Here is a 15,559-nt window from a genome sequence, read left to right on the forward strand (position 1 = left end):
AGTAAGTGAGTAGTAGAAAGTCATGGTAGGACCCTAGAAAACATAGTAACAAAAAAAATGGGGATTAAAAAAATGATTGGTTGGATCTCTACAAGAAAATCAAAAGTCCTGGAAAGCACAGAAAGATGAAGTGACATTTAGAAGAAGGATAATAGAAAAGAAATTGGGTCAGAATTAAAAGGGTCTCAGAGTGGAAATAATATTTGGTTTTATTTAAATTATGGAGAGAACTTGAAGGGAGAGAAAGAGGAACCAGTCAGAATAAAGATGGCTAAGTGGAAAGGAAAATGTGACAGTAAGAGATCTCCATGTTAAACAAGAATATAATTCAAAGCTCAGATCAAAAGAAAGAAGAATGTATCAGAAATAATTATTACCTTTTCTAGGCTCCCTTACAGGTTTAGTTGCTACCATGTGACTACTTTTGACCAATAAAAATGATGTGTGTCACTCTGAGGATAAGGCAATTCAAAGTCAGTGTGTTTTCTCCACCTCTGTCCTCCCTACGGCAAGGAGCTTGCATTACCATCCTATTCTGACCACGCAGCCACAAGAAGGAACAGGGCCACCTGAGCAGCCCAACTGGAACTGAGTAAGAAATAAACCTCTATTGTGTCAAATCAAGGAATTTCAGGGTGTAACTGTTCTTGCAGCATAACTTACCTTATCCTATTTACTCAAGTTTTGTGAGACAGGAGGACATATAAAAGATAATGGCAGAGCAAAGAATAGGGCCTACAGGGAGGGGCTCACAATACTGATTGCACGACCAAATAAAAACATTTCATCATCCCAAACACAGTAGAATGTAGGGCCCATTATGAAGTACTGTAATTATATAAAACAGGAAAATAATTCAGTTGAAAATGTTTTAAAAATGTATCTTTGGCCGGGTGCAGTGGCTCACGCCTGTAATCCCAGCACTTTGGGAGGCCGAGGCAGGCGGATCACCTGACATAAGGAGTTCGAGACTAGCCTGACCAACATGGAGAAACCCCATCTCTACTAAAAATACAAAATTAGCCAGGCATGGTGGTGCATGCCTGTAATCCCAGCTATTCGGGAGGCTGAGGCAGGAGAGTTGCTTGAACCTGGGAGGTAGGGGTTGTGATGAACCAAGATCGTGCCATTGCACTCCAGCCTGGGCAATGAGAGAGAAACTCCATCTCAAAAAATAAAAAATGTGTCTTTGATCCTAGTGTTTGAGTCTAAATAAGTTTAATTAGTGAGGAACTAAGACTCTTCGGGAGATACTGAAGCACTTCAGTGTACTTTGAAATGTTTTGTAGGTTGGCAGCACTGACCTTTTTTCATGTCAATATTATAGCTTCCTTTTGCCTTAATTCAGATGGGATTCCTCCATCTACTCCCAGCAATCAGTCATAATTGTTATTGTCCTTTCACATGAAATGAAAGGAGGAAATTTTAAAAAATGTGGAAGAGAGAGAAAGAAGAGAGAGGAAGGAGGGTGCAGGGAGAGAGAGGTTTCTCAGCATTAAGGAGCAAATCGAAGAAAGATGAGAAGGAAAATGAGTATAAATGACATATGTGTGTGAGAGAGAATAGCAAAAGAGAAATGAATTGAACTTAGACTAGAAACAGACATGAAGGTGAGGAGCATGTGCATGTATTTTTCTAGTAGGAAGATGGGATGGAGTGATGAGGGGACCAGAAAGTACCTGGACAGAGCACCGGTTGAATTCCCTTTTGTAATGCACCAAAAGTTGCCACTTCCCCAAACCAAACACCAGAGAGCAGCGTTGGCCTAGAACCCTCTAGTTGCTGCCCAGCTGACTGCAAGGGGCTGTCAAACAGAAAGGCAGGGAGCCTTCTCCGCTATGACTAACTTTTGAAAGTCTGAAACACCAGTGGGATGACAGATTCCTTCAAAGGGGACTTAACCCACCACTGGAAGCTATGAGTATCAGATTATTCATTCAGGTACTCTGAGAATTTTTGAGATTTATTTAACTTGAGAAGCCTCTAGTTAACTTACGATTGTTTTTATTGTTTTTACTGCTCCTGATGGCCTGAATTAAGCCTCAAAAACTCATTTGAGTAAGTTAACATTCAGTCAGCTTAAGCTGCATATATATTAGAAAGCTATTGATCTTACTGGAATAATTATCACAATGGACAGCACCCCATCTTTAAAGCTTTCATGCAAGAATTTAAAATTTTACACAAAATAATGACTCATGCATAGCTTAATTGCAGGTGATATAAACATAATAATATATAAGGACTATAATACTAAGAATAGAATATTAATATCTATGATCCATTTGAGCCAGACACTATGACTACTCATTTATGTGCCGTCTCACTTTTTTCTCCATGACAAACTTAAAAAGCAAGTACTATTTTATAGGTGAGGAAGTCAGAGCTTAGAAACATTACGTAACATGCGAGAATACTTTCTGAGCAGTGCCTTCTAGCACAGCCATTATTCTAGAACAGATGCCACCACAACTAGCATTACTGTAGGACAGCACTTTATAGTTTAGAAACATTTTCAACCAGGGACGGTGGTTCATGCCTGTATTCCCAGCACTTTGGGAGGCAAAGGTGGGAGGAACGCTTGAGCCCAGTAGAGTTCAAGACCAGCCTTAAGCAACATGGCAAGATCCATCTCCAATAAAGAAACAAATAAACAAATACTTTTACATACTTTATTTCATTTGAGGCAAATAGTCTCATAAACTTCCCCATCTTACAAATGAAGAAACTGATTCTTAAAAAGATAATTACTTCCTCAAAGTCACATACCTAAAAGCTTGGTTTTTGTTTGCTTCTTTTTACTGTACTACACAAAGTAACAAAATAATGAAAACCGATCTGCATGTTTTATACTAGGTTTTCTCAAAACTTGTATAATGCTAATATTGGAATAGAATATATAGATTTCTATATGTGGAAGAATATATGGATTCTTTTAAAGAAATTTCTATATTCTCTAGTATCTCCAAGAATACATCAGAAGACTATCCATTGCTCACAGGACTCCATTTGATACTTAAGTTAGTACCTAATTCTATTTTTTAAAAAGTTATTTTGACATTACTCCTTAAGAAGATATTTCCTTAAATGCTAAAACACAATGTTCAAAGACTGTCATCAAACTAAATACACAAAACATAACACTTCTCTTAGAATTTACAAAACCTGAAAATGGGAGTCAATTTAAGAAATATAACTTTACCCTAAATATCTCATTCTGTTAAATCTTGGTCACCCTTGCGATTAGTACAGGAGATCCAAATGAGCAGGTGTGGGTGGTTCTAGTCTTACCCATCACTACTGCTGTAAAAACACAGAACGTTTCACCAATGACAGTCAGTAGCATAATTTTCATTGGAGGACAGCATGTTGCTATTCCGAACCACATTTTTTTCCATTGGCAATAACTGTGGTTGTGAAGATGGGCAATCCAAAGGCGCTTCAGATAAATGGTTTGCCTGTTCTCTAGGAGACCAGTGTTTGTTTTTTTGTTGTTTTTTTTTTTTTTTTTTGAGATGGAGTCTCACTTTGTCGCCCAGGCTGGAGTGCAGTGGCACCATCTCAGCTCACTGCAAGCTCCACTTTCCAGGTTCACGCCATTCTCCTGCCTCAACCTCCCGAGTAGCTGGGACTACAGGCTCCCACCACCACATTCGGCTAATTTTTTGTATTTTTAGTAGAGACAGAGTTTCACCATGTTAGCCAGGATGGTCTCGATCTCCTGACCTCATGATCCACCCACCTCGGCCTCCCAAAGTGCTGGGATTATAGGCGTGAGCCACTGCGCCCAGTCCTGATGTTTATTTTTTGAAAGATGCTATATATCCTGATTTTCAAAGCATCTGTTTAACAAAACAATTTAAATGTTAAGTATAAAGTTAAATCCAGTGTTTCTTTGGGCTGTGCAGGTATGTCCTAAGCAATAACACATAAAGACTCACACTAAAAGGTGACATACGTACTTTAGTCACCTTATATGCCCAAAGGTAGATTTGGGGCTCCAGAAATAGAAATAAACCACTGATTTCATTCTTAGCTTGCTGGTCTTAAGATTACCATTTCAGTTTTGATAAAAACAGAGGTCAAGTCAGTAAGAAAGCAAGGTAAGGATTTTAACATCCTGCCTTATAAAATAGTTGCTTTTAGATGATTTTCACCGATCTGTCTCCATCAGTGGAGACAGGAAAGGCCACCAACAACCAAAAGTAAGAAGTTTTCCTCGTAAGTTCATCTGCTGGTTGTCAGGAGATATGCAGCCCCTCAGTTCAGGGCAGCTACCAAGTGTAAGTCTGGGAGAGTCTGACTAGTAAATAAATATGTGAAAAAACTGTCTTTTTGTTTGTTTTTCCAATTCATTCTTACTTTCAGTCTTCCTTTGCAATTAGCAGAGTTAGAAAACTCATCTTGGTCTTTAACCTATAGCAAATACACTAGTATAATATTTACGGGTATTTTTCTTTTTTATTTGGAAGTCATTGACTTTGCTTAGCACTGTAAGTTAAAGTTCCTCAAAGAGGAGTCATTCCTGACTATGTGCAATGTCACAAACTTCAGAGTATTCTGGAAACACATTTTAAACATCACAATAGTCATATTTGAACTTGTAGCAAGGAATGCCATTCTGCCAAAAAATATGAAATTATTTGTTACACTGGCAGTTCAAGAGCATAATAATAAGATATTTATAATAGTTTTACTCTTGCTTTAAACTACTTTGAAATCCAATAAGAAAATGGCAAATATAAAAAAGTCTTTTATTACATAAAAATTAGCAAGACAGGCACATGAAAATTATATTTAAATTTCAAAGGATATTTCTCTCAATTTAATAGTTAATAGTTAAGATAACTAAAAAGCTATTTAAAGTTATTTCCATAACACTAAAGTTAAGAATGCTTTTTCCATATTTCTATATCAGTATTTAAATGGACGTGCATTAATATAATCACTTTACTCAATACAGATATGGCAGATTATATTTTGATGTATTAATCAAGCTTCCCCCAATATTTCCCTGTACACCGTCACCCTCTTTTATGTAATTAGTTAGACAATTCTGTCATTGCCTAAGAGAAAGCTTGACAGCAGAAAATAGAAAAGTAATCAGTTTTAGACTCCTGCATCTCAAAAAGGCAGCCATCGGGAAAGAAAAAAGAGCACCAGAGTTTGGATAAAACTTGACAGATAAGACCCAGGCTACTCAGCCCCAGGCTTAAAGATTACCCAGGCTAAAGGGAAAGCAATGAGAACTCAGAGGTACGGAGACACCAAAGAAGGCAGTTCCTTGTCTAGTCCCCTAGGTTAAGTGTGCCAGTAAGCAGCCTGTCAGCTTATCCAGCCTGTGATACTGGAACATTTCTCCCTTGCCATCTGGCAGGATGCTAAGCTGTATCACAAGAGAGCCCTGGAGGGACGCTGGAGGAGGATGGATCTTGTTTCCTGGCTCCAGTGATGCTCCTGTGTTGCCTTGCTGCGGCAGCTCATAGTAAACAGCACAGGTAGGACCCCGAGAGGTTGGTGCTAACCCCTAGTCAGATCCAGTGGTATCAACTCTGCGGGTAGTTCCCCAGAGAATTCCATGGAGCAACATCTAACTCGGGGTGGCCTCCCCTGGTCCCATGGAGAGTGCTACCCAGCACAACACCCGCAAGTGTTGATTCCCAGCAAGTTCCAGGGCATAGTACTTCACTGTGGAGGGCTTGCCCAGGTCCCCCAGAGGGACACTTAGCTTCAGGTTTCTCCAGCATAGCACCTTACTAATTTTTCTGATCTTTGCAGTAAGGTCAGGACTTCAACCCAGTGTGGGAGTGTCTACTTCTATATTCGTTCCTTTCTTGGGTGCTCTGCCTCAGCCCTAGAAGTTGTGACTTCTTTATGTGCTCTTCCTACATTCTTTAGATTTCTCTTCCCCTCCCTAGTAGATAATACTCATCATAGTTAATAATTCTTTATATTAAACGTTCCCTGTTGAAATTATGGTATGGTTTCTGACTAGACCCTCACTGAGACAGATACAGGTTTTAGGAATGTCTCAGAAGAGCCCATACAGATAGGATTTGGGAATTGGTTTGATTGTGCCCTTGGAACTGAGTCCAGTGCTGAGTTTTGTTTGTTCCTTTGCTTGTTGCCAATAGGACATGGGATGCTAGTAATCCATGGCATGCAGTTGCATCACAATTAATCAGGTTATCATCCTGATGAAGTGCCAACTGAAGCAGGTGCCTTGGAAGCCCAAATAGCTGCTGTTCTTGACTGGCACACAGTAATGAAGGACACAGGACTACGGCACAGAATGGATTCTTCTGAATGCACTGGAGCACTTACAGAAAGAAAATGACAAGCTTGGGTCCTTTACAGCTCAGTTCAAGTCATGGTCTGAGACATGGAAAGATCCCATGATAGCCCTAAAAGAATCCATTGCTTTGTTCTGCTACAGTGCTGATATGGCTGATAATCGAAACTTAATTGAGCAGCTTACTAAATTACAAGGTCGGATGAAGTCACATGTTATCAAATTTCTCATGTGAAAGTTAGAAAAAAAAGAATTCTAAAACTTGGAATAGGAACATATTGTTGAGACCACCCAAGTAAAACTAACAATCCTGAAACCAAGGTCACTCTGAGCCTTCATAGCAATTAAAAACAGCTTGCCATTCTGGGCCTGAAAAGATGAGCCTTTCTTTGCTTGAAAACCCTATGATAACCTAATGTAGGACAAATGTCTTTAAAAGGGATATTCATTTCCTCATGAGACCCAACACAATGAGGATCAAATCCATAACTAGGGTCCTATTTCAATATGATCCAGGGGAATTAGTATAAACTGTGACCCAGTAGGAAATAGGAAAAGAATTACAAGATTTTGCTATTACATTTCAGTAGCAACCCAGAGAACACGTGCAGGAGTGGATTCTGAGAAGGATAGGCCGGGAAGGGTAAAACCTATAGCACTACATCAGGCTGAATTCATTGATATGGGTGCACGTACTAGAGATTCCAGATTTCACATGTTAGTTCATGCAGCTGGAGGTAGTTTAACTGGTTGTTTGACTAAAACTTGTACTTAACCGTGGTCTGTGTTTGATGAGGGCAAAATGTCAGAGCATCTCTGGCATGTGGATGGGGGAATTCAAAGGCTCTGAGAGATGGGCTCATTGGGGTACATTTACCATGTGTGACTTGCACACCCACTCCCCAACCATATTCAGCAAGAACATCCAGAAGCCACTCCTTTCACTAAGGCATTGAGAAATACATTGGAGAGGAGAGCACTAGCATCCTTGATAAGCCCTGTGGTTGCTCTCCTTTGGAGGCCAGGTATGACACCAAACGATACATGATTTCAACGTATCCAGTTGGCAGGGGCCAACTGACAGCACTTGACCACCAATAGCAAACTGAGAGCATCTTTCATAAAGGGAAGCAGGGAGGCACTATTATTTAGAATGCTTAACCAACAGAGATCTTTGGTGGTGGTTAGTTGACTAGGGTGTTCCTGGAAAAGAAACAGATGGTCTGCCTATTAAAGTATTCCTTGATCAGTTTAACAGAAAAGAATATCTAGGTGTGGTAGACAGAAACCTGCCCTAAGTTGCCATTGCTACAGTGGAGAGTTACAGCCTCTCACACAGTTTCCAGATGCAAGTCAATTCAAAGACTCAAAGCCCCTTGATTAAGTGGAAAGCTGGGACCCCTTGAGGAAGGGCCCTGAAACATTACTACAAGTGCACACTATAAATCTTCCTCCAAAGGAGAATTGCAGCCATTTACTAGAGTGACTGTTTACTGGGGAAAAGGAAATACACAGGCTTTCAGCGAATACTAGACACTGGTTGCAAATTGACATCAAGATTCCTAGAGTCTTACAATATTACTATAGTACACCATTTTTAATGATTTTTTTGCTTTGGGATGTTTTGGGTAGGGATGGGGGTTAGTTAAATGGATTATGAGCCCAATGGGCCAAGTTGGTCAATTAAACTTGTGGTATTTCTCTTCAGTACCTAGATATTTAGTTGGAATTGCCACAACTGGCAGCTGACAGCATGCCCCATTGGTTCTCTGAATCTAGAGCAAGACGATGTTTATGTTTTGCTTGTGGATGTATCTCAAGTCCCTAGAATAGCATCTGGCACATAGTAGGCACCTAATAATTATATGTCAAGTGAGTGAATGAATAAATAAACCACAAAAGATATACAATTTTAGACTTCAAAATAATGTTGGCTTTCATGTCCAAAGGTCTTCTGCACTTCTTTGTCTAAAAAAAAATTTTTTTTATTAACCATATATAATAGAGTCTTCAAGTTGCTTATTTCTAGACATATTTCTGTCAATAATTAATAGTCATTTTTAGCATTATTTTCTCAGTGCTAGGAGTCACTGAGATTGACAAATAGAAAGTTTTAACAACCCTGGATTTGTGTGGTTTTGACTTTCACTCTCTGAAAGGTCCTACTTTCAACCTAGCATCCTCAGAATTAACGGGTGGGCACTATTTTCCTCTTTCTTTCCTATAGTAAAGCTGCTTACGAGCAAAGAATCCTGACTCTGTCTCCACTTTCACCCCTACAGAAGGGCCATTTGTGTTGAAGTTTGGTTTTGGTTGGGCACTAACAGTAAGAGAGGATGTTAGGAATCATAGGAAAAATCCTATATATTTGCTCTTCTACCCTACTACCTTCCCAGCTCTGCTGCTAAAGTGTCCCCACATGTATGTAGTTGGGGAGGATAAGAACAAGTACTCAACTTAAAGTCCTATAAAATAGTTCTTCAGCAATATTAGCACCAAACTTGCATTTAAGATGAAAAAGAAATAAAAAGCTAGAACACTGACCTGTGTGATATAGATTATTTTGTGCAGCTGAATTAGTATCTGCTGAATAGGATCGCTGATCTGACGTACTTTCCTCTGGGACACAGCAATTCCTGCTGATGCTGTGGGTGATAAATTTTGTAGTTAGTCAAGTTCTCTTTCAAACATTATATTAATGAAAAAATGAAGTAAAATTCTAACAATAATTTTAAAGTAAAGACTTCACCTTATCAGTGAGACAATATGCAGAGACCCTGTAGTACTTCAATATTTTATGACATGGAATAAACAATATCTTCCTTTTACTTCTCAGACTTCTAAGTAACACAATGATATTACCTGTAATAACATCTGAAAGACTGCTTATTGCTTGGACATTTTGCTGGCATTACAGTAGGCTGCCATCAGGAGTCAGCAGTGCCTTAGATACAGTGGCTACTGAAAAGCCAGGCTTCAGACATGTATAGTTAAGAGGCCATCATGCTTCTAAATTTTAAATTCATTATGCCCTCCATGACATATTTTAAGACTAATTTTATCAAAACTATGAAATGTATACACTGAATAGACATTCTTACAGAGCGAAAAAAGAACATTTCTTTTAGCTAGAATTAAATAACTTTCAAACCTTTGATTATTACAAATTATAATTTTCACCTAGATTTCTCTCCAGGTCTAAGTGGGGCACATTTATAATTTATCCTGAATTCTCATCATACAGCCACACCACCTTCACAGTTTTCAGACTAATTTGGTGTCAAATTATATGTTAGCTGCTTTCCCAGCATCCTCTGTCATAGCCACAAACAGTCTGTTTTTAACCTGAGGACTATAAAACTATTTAAAGGAATGGCTTTTGTCTCCAGATTACCTACAAGGCCACCTCTGCCTCTTTTTACTCACAGAACCACACTGGATAAAACAAAAAGAGACTTCAGATATGTGATGTGCATTATCTTCCTTCCTTTCTCTTCCTTCTCTTTCTCTTTCCCTTCCTCCCCTTAACCGAGAGTGTGCTTTCTGCAATAAAACTTTTCTTGCCAATTTCCTTTAAGAAAAAAAAAGTTGAAAGTTCCAAAGACCCTCTTTTCTTCCCTTCACACATTGAGCCACTATGAAGTCAAACATGAAGATAGTCATTGCTTTAACAACAGCTAAGCATTTTTAAAAATGCTTCTTTTATAAGTACTTTCTGAGAAAGCTTGCATATTTTACCATAAATATTTTGTTTTCAAGACATTTAAAGAGAACATTCAATGTAGTCATTTAAAAGAGTCAACTTGTTTTATTATAAGCATATGAAAATGTATAAAGACACAAAATGCAAAAAAGAATAAAATATAAACATTCAAAGAAATACTGCTTTCTTTACAGATATCTTTACTGAGTTAGTTTATAATTTAGCACAAGAAATAATCTAGTTCTAGCTCATCTGCAATTAATACCTTGTTTAAATGTTTGAAACTTAAAGAGTCTATATCCCATGGACACAATGTTTACTCCGTTTAATATCAATTATTTGATTATTAATATGAGGTTTAATAAACACCCTTGGGATAAAAATATAAAGAGGCAAATAGAAAGAGTTAATGTAGCTCTAAAATAGAAAACAGAGAGCTGGATTGTCTGCTCCGTCTTGTGGAGATGGTCAAGTGTACACATGCCATATTTTCTACAGTAGTGCTTCTTGGAGAAATAATTCTTAAAATATAACTGCTTGTCTAGACCCAAACCAAATACTAGACACTGTGTAACATGACCAAGTTGATGCTGCTACAGAAAAAATTAACTTTGCATTTTCTGAAAATGGAGAGCTTGGTTTTTTAAAATCATTTTTATACAAACTACTTTATGTTTTTGATTTCTAGATGTAACATTCATAGGTAAAGAGCTAAAATCTCACAGCATGGCAGAGAGTTCTTAGGTCTGTGATGACATTTTGAATGTGATATCACATAGGTTTGACTCTACCTTGCCACAAGAATGTGTCCATCTGTGGCCCTAAATACAAAAACAAAGAGTTAGCTAGAATGTCTGCCTTCTGAATTAATCAACTATCCAATTTTTTTAACTTAAAAATTATTTTTCTTGAGACCTTTTGACCACTACCCTTACAATCCCAAAACATCCTTGACTTTTGGAAATAATTTTGATTACTTAGTTATTAAAAAATAAAGTTAAAAATATTTAATTACACATGCCCCTATAAAAACAAGGAAGCAAACAAACAAAAATGTTAGTATTACAAATGAGAAATGAGATTCAAGGCTCCTAGGAGCCACCATCCATCACAGCCACCTCCCCAGAAATAACTCGTGATATCAGAGTGGTGTATTGACTTCCACTCACTTTTCTATCCATTTACATACATAAATGTATACTTCAAAACGGTACTTTTCAAACCATACTTGAGTACTGAAGCCAATGTTAATGAGTCACGATCAGCATTTTGAAAAATGATGTCAAATGAATTGGAACTAGATTTTAAAATTTCAGAGTACATTGGAAGGGTCCACTCAGTCAAGATATAAAATGTGTTTTCTATTGACAGTCATTTCCAAGTGTTTGAAAGCTACTATTATGGAAAATCTATAGTAGTCTGTCCGTTCTCCCTTCCTCCTTTCCTCTTTCTCCCTTGCACTCTTCCTCTCTTCTTTCCTCCCTCCTTCCTTCCTTTCCTTTGTAAACAAATGGTGACACATCACATCACACAAACTGTTGTACAATTTGTTTTTTTTCACTTTTTTCACAGTCTATCATGGAGATTGTTTATTATCAACATACGCTGTTCTAGCCCATTCTCTGTGACCACTGAAGACCACTATGAGTTCTGGATGCACTGTAGTTTACATAGCCACTTCTGTCTTAGCGGACACTTAGTTTGCTTTCACTTTCTCATGATAATAAGTGATGCCGCAGTGAATATACACCGGCATGCCTCATTGTGCATAAGTACAAGAGTTCTTTTAGGGTAGACACAGTGAAGTGAAATAGCTGGACCCCAGGATACATTGTAACAAATACATTTTTTTTTTTTTTTTTTTTGAGACGGAGTCTTGCTCTGCCACCCAGGCTGGAGTGCAGTGGCCGGATCTCAGCTCACTGCAAGCTCCGCCTCCCGGGTTTATGCCATTCTCCTGCCTCAGCCTCCCGAGTAGCTGGGACTACAGGCGCCCGCCTTGTCGCCCGGCTAGCTTTTTGTATTTTTAAGTAGAGACAGGGTTTCACCGTGTTAGCCAGGATGGTCTAGATCTCCTGACCTCGTGATCCACCCGTCTCGGCCTCCCAAAGTGCTGGGATTATAAATACATTTTTAAGTGGCTGAGTCAGTTTATACTCTGATCAGAAAAGAATCCATTTTTCTACACCTCAGTCAACATTATATATTATCAAACTTTTCCACTGTGCCAATCTGATTGTTTTTTGTATTGATCTAAATGCTATGGTTGCTGTACTTCTTTGGTAAATTGCTTGCTGGTATCCATAGTTCTTTGTTCTTACTGATTTGTAAATGCTCTTTAGATATTCTGAATGCTCATCCTTTCACTGAATTTTTTAAAAATTGAGACAGGGTCTTACTCTGTCACTCAGGCTGGAGTGCAGTGGCATGATCACAGTTCACTGCAGCCTCTGCCTCCTGGGCTCAAGCAGTCCTCCTGCCTCAGCCTCCCGAGTAGCTAGGACCACAGGCATGCACCACCATACTCGGCTTTTATATTCTTAGTAGAGACAGGGTTTTACCACATTGGACAGGCTCGTTTCAAACTCCTGGCCTCAAGTGATCCACCCCCCTCGGCCTCCCAAAGCGTATTTTTATTCTTCATTTAAAGGTTATTAACTGCCAAGCATTTGGCAAGTATTAGCCGTATCATTTTATCTAGCTTTAAAAACATTCTCTCTCAGTAAATCTTTTGATTAGCCCACTGAAAATACTACTCTTCCTAATTGTTCACTAAAAAAAAAAAAAAAAAAATGCAGCATATATTTATATTACCAATTTTGTACTGAGAATATTTGTATTAAAACCATTTTTTATTAAAAAGACATCTATGAGGCTGATCACAGTTCACGTGCAATGTCAGTCATACATAATATGCCCATGATCCATGATTAATATCTATGTGGTATTTCCTACAGCAAAAATATATACACAATATTTGGTCTCCTTAAAATTTAAATGAAATCAAAGTTTAAAATATTGAGATACTTTGTATTCTTTTATAGTTTTTATTAAAATAGTAAATTTGACTAGTGTTTTAAAACTTAGAAGGAAACTACAAAATTTCTTATAAGAGGCAATTTACTTAAAAGCGTCAAAAAGTCATTACATAATTATATTTGCTGGCTTACCCTGTGGCAAGCATGACACTAAAGAGCTATTTGTTTCCCCTTTGCAGAGTTAGGTCAGAGGACTTGCAAGAAGAGCAGTCCTTCTTTTTTAGCAGGGACTTGGGTGAGACATTGGGAGGTATTTTACGTATTTAGTCTCCTTTAATCCACAGAGGAGACAAAATGAGTAAAACACCTCCCAGTGCCTGTAAACTGTCTGCTCCTTTATTGGTGTAGATTCTATCCCCATTTTACAGATGAGGAGACTGAGTGCGATGGTCTAAACGCTTCTGAACCACCAAAATTCACAGGTTGAAATCCTAATCCCCAAGGCAATGGCATTTGGAGGAAGTGAGCTTGGAAGGTGATTAGGTCATAAGGGCGGAGGCCCCATGAATGGAATCAGCATCGTTATAAAAGAGGCCAAAGGGAGGTGGTCACCCCGTTCTACCACGCAAGGACACAGCTAGAAGGCGCTTCTGGTTACTGCAAATATAAAACAATATCTCCTTCTCATCCTGAAATATTATTTCTCTTCTTAAAAGGATTGCTACTTTTAACATGATGTTCTACCTATCTCTCTTAACATTTAATTAACTATTTTTGGAAAGCACGTAGATATAATAAGCTGGAAGCATTAGGTCTTTACAGCAATTGCTGTGCACTACATTCTCCTTTAGTTTTATAATAAAATAGCCAAGTTAGTTACCCATCTCTGGTGCTTTGACACGTGATTTATACTATATGTCCATTCTACTGAAACTATAATTCACAACATACACTTTGAAGCTGTTAATAACTACAAATAAAACCCAGAAAAGTGGGTTATACTGTATTCTCCCAGTTGACCAAAACATGGTATCAATATATTATTTTTCTGAATTCTCTCAGCTAAGAATCAGGAACTTTTGGAGAACTGGAGAAAAAAAGGGTTAAGGAAGGAAATCCGTGAAGAAGCAAAAAAATATATTGTTTTCATGAATGGGGGGCCAAAACATACATGAGCTTCTCTATATTGGACCAACAGTCTTGTCAAACTACAATATAAATTTACTCTCACCTCTTAACTATCATAACAATGAAATAAAGTAACATAATTGTAGTTCAGATCTATAAATGTTCAGCAATCAATCCCTGTGTCCCTGGTTAGATGAAGAATCTTGAACTCATACGGATTACATGGAAGGTTCACCCAGACAACCATGGATGTGGGATAAAGAGCAGATTCAAATGTTACATTTGAGAAGACCGGGAAGAATTAGAAGGCCTTCAATAGCACAGGAAATGCATTGGGTGTGAGGGAAGTTGTGAGTGGGGGTTCTTAGGAGAAGGAATAATTCCATCAAAGGGCGAAGTCAGCTAAGTGACAGCTGCAACTGAAGAACAGCAAAGTGTTCAGTTTAGCTGGTGTGCAGTACAGTAAAAAAAAAAAAGTACGGTATGTATACAGCTGAAGAGGTAGCCAGGGACCATACACGATGGTGAGGAGAAATAAGGCTGATTTTATTTCAGGAGAGGTGATCTCACTGGAAGAGGCTCAAACGGTTGAAGTCAGAGGCCTGGCTTGCATTGTCTCTGCTAGGTACTAGCAATACGGTTTTCAGAAAGTCACGTCTTTGAGCCTTAGTTTCTTCATCTGAAATGGGCGCATGGTAAAAATGGGACTAGATCCAAGGGGGCTGAGGTCATACACGTTGCGGGGTAAATCAATCTACAGTGCCCTGTGGCTGTTTCCACATGGGGAGCAGGAGCCAAGGACTGCTGAAACTTGGAACTGAGACACTGAGAATATGATGTTCCATCAGAAGAGAGAGGGAAGTGACAGAGGAGATGGTGCATGGATGATGGATACTTCCCAACACAGACCAGCAGACCATTCTATAATCAGACAAAAATTGTTCGGAAGGAGCTTGGCAGTCTAGGTCTAGATGCCCCTGTTACCCCAGCCTCTGGTGGAGTTTCTCACGGAATAGCAGGAAGCTGAGTCAAAGCATCAGCTCCTTTCACTTCTGGATGATCAGGCAACAAACTTTCTTTCATTTGAAACTTCAGGAACAAGCTGTTTAAAGGCCAGACACAAGGCTGCTTTGAAGTCCTTAACTCTTGAATTCTGGCTGAGCCTCTTTCATGTAATGTGTCTTATATTCCTATAATGGGTAATGTCACAGTATATTTAACTAACAATCCACACCAATAAAGGAGCAGACAGTTTACAGGCCTGTAGTGTTAGAGGTTAACCTGCTGAAATTAATATGCTGGTATGATTTTACACCCAGTCAAGAACTTGATCACAAAAATGATATCATTTTATTACCCTATAGAAGTTCCACCAGTCTTACGCTTAATTTAGCAATCTTATTTCAGCTTTTTTTTCTTGCCTAACTATATAAATCTCTGTTCTTCAAATGCTCTTGA

At 38.5% G+C, this 15,559-nt stretch overlaps 1 protein-coding gene across 12 annotated transcripts in view; it reads right to left on the reverse strand.

Annotated features, from left to right (window-relative positions):
• The window catches only part of NEK10 (NIMA related kinase 10), a 273,507-nt gene that overhangs the window by 23,141 nt on the left and 234,807 nt on the right, over window positions 1-15,559 (reverse strand). For 7 of the 12 annotated variants that reach the window (XM_033212839.1, XM_033212837.1, XM_033212842.1 and 4 more), the window contains 2 exons: window positions 10,787-10,816; window positions 8,837-8,937 (listed from right to left, as the gene is read on the reverse strand). In XM_033212839.1, coding sequence (XP_033068730.1) covers window positions 8,837-8,937; window positions 10,787-10,816 — 131 coding nt within the window. The remainder of the gene's footprint in view (window positions 1-8,836; window positions 8,938-10,786; window positions 10,817-15,559) is intronic. The other 5 variants (XM_033212845.1, XM_033212844.1, XM_033212841.1 and 2 more) reach the window with 1 other exon arrangement.

This window comes from Trachypithecus francoisi, unplaced genomic scaffold (assembly GCF_009764315.1).
Source record: "Trachypithecus francoisi isolate TF-2019V2 unplaced genomic scaffold, Tfra_2.0 Lachesis_group0, whole genome shotgun sequence".
Lineage (NCBI taxonomy): Eukaryota > Metazoa > Chordata > Mammalia > Primates > Cercopithecidae > Trachypithecus > Trachypithecus francoisi.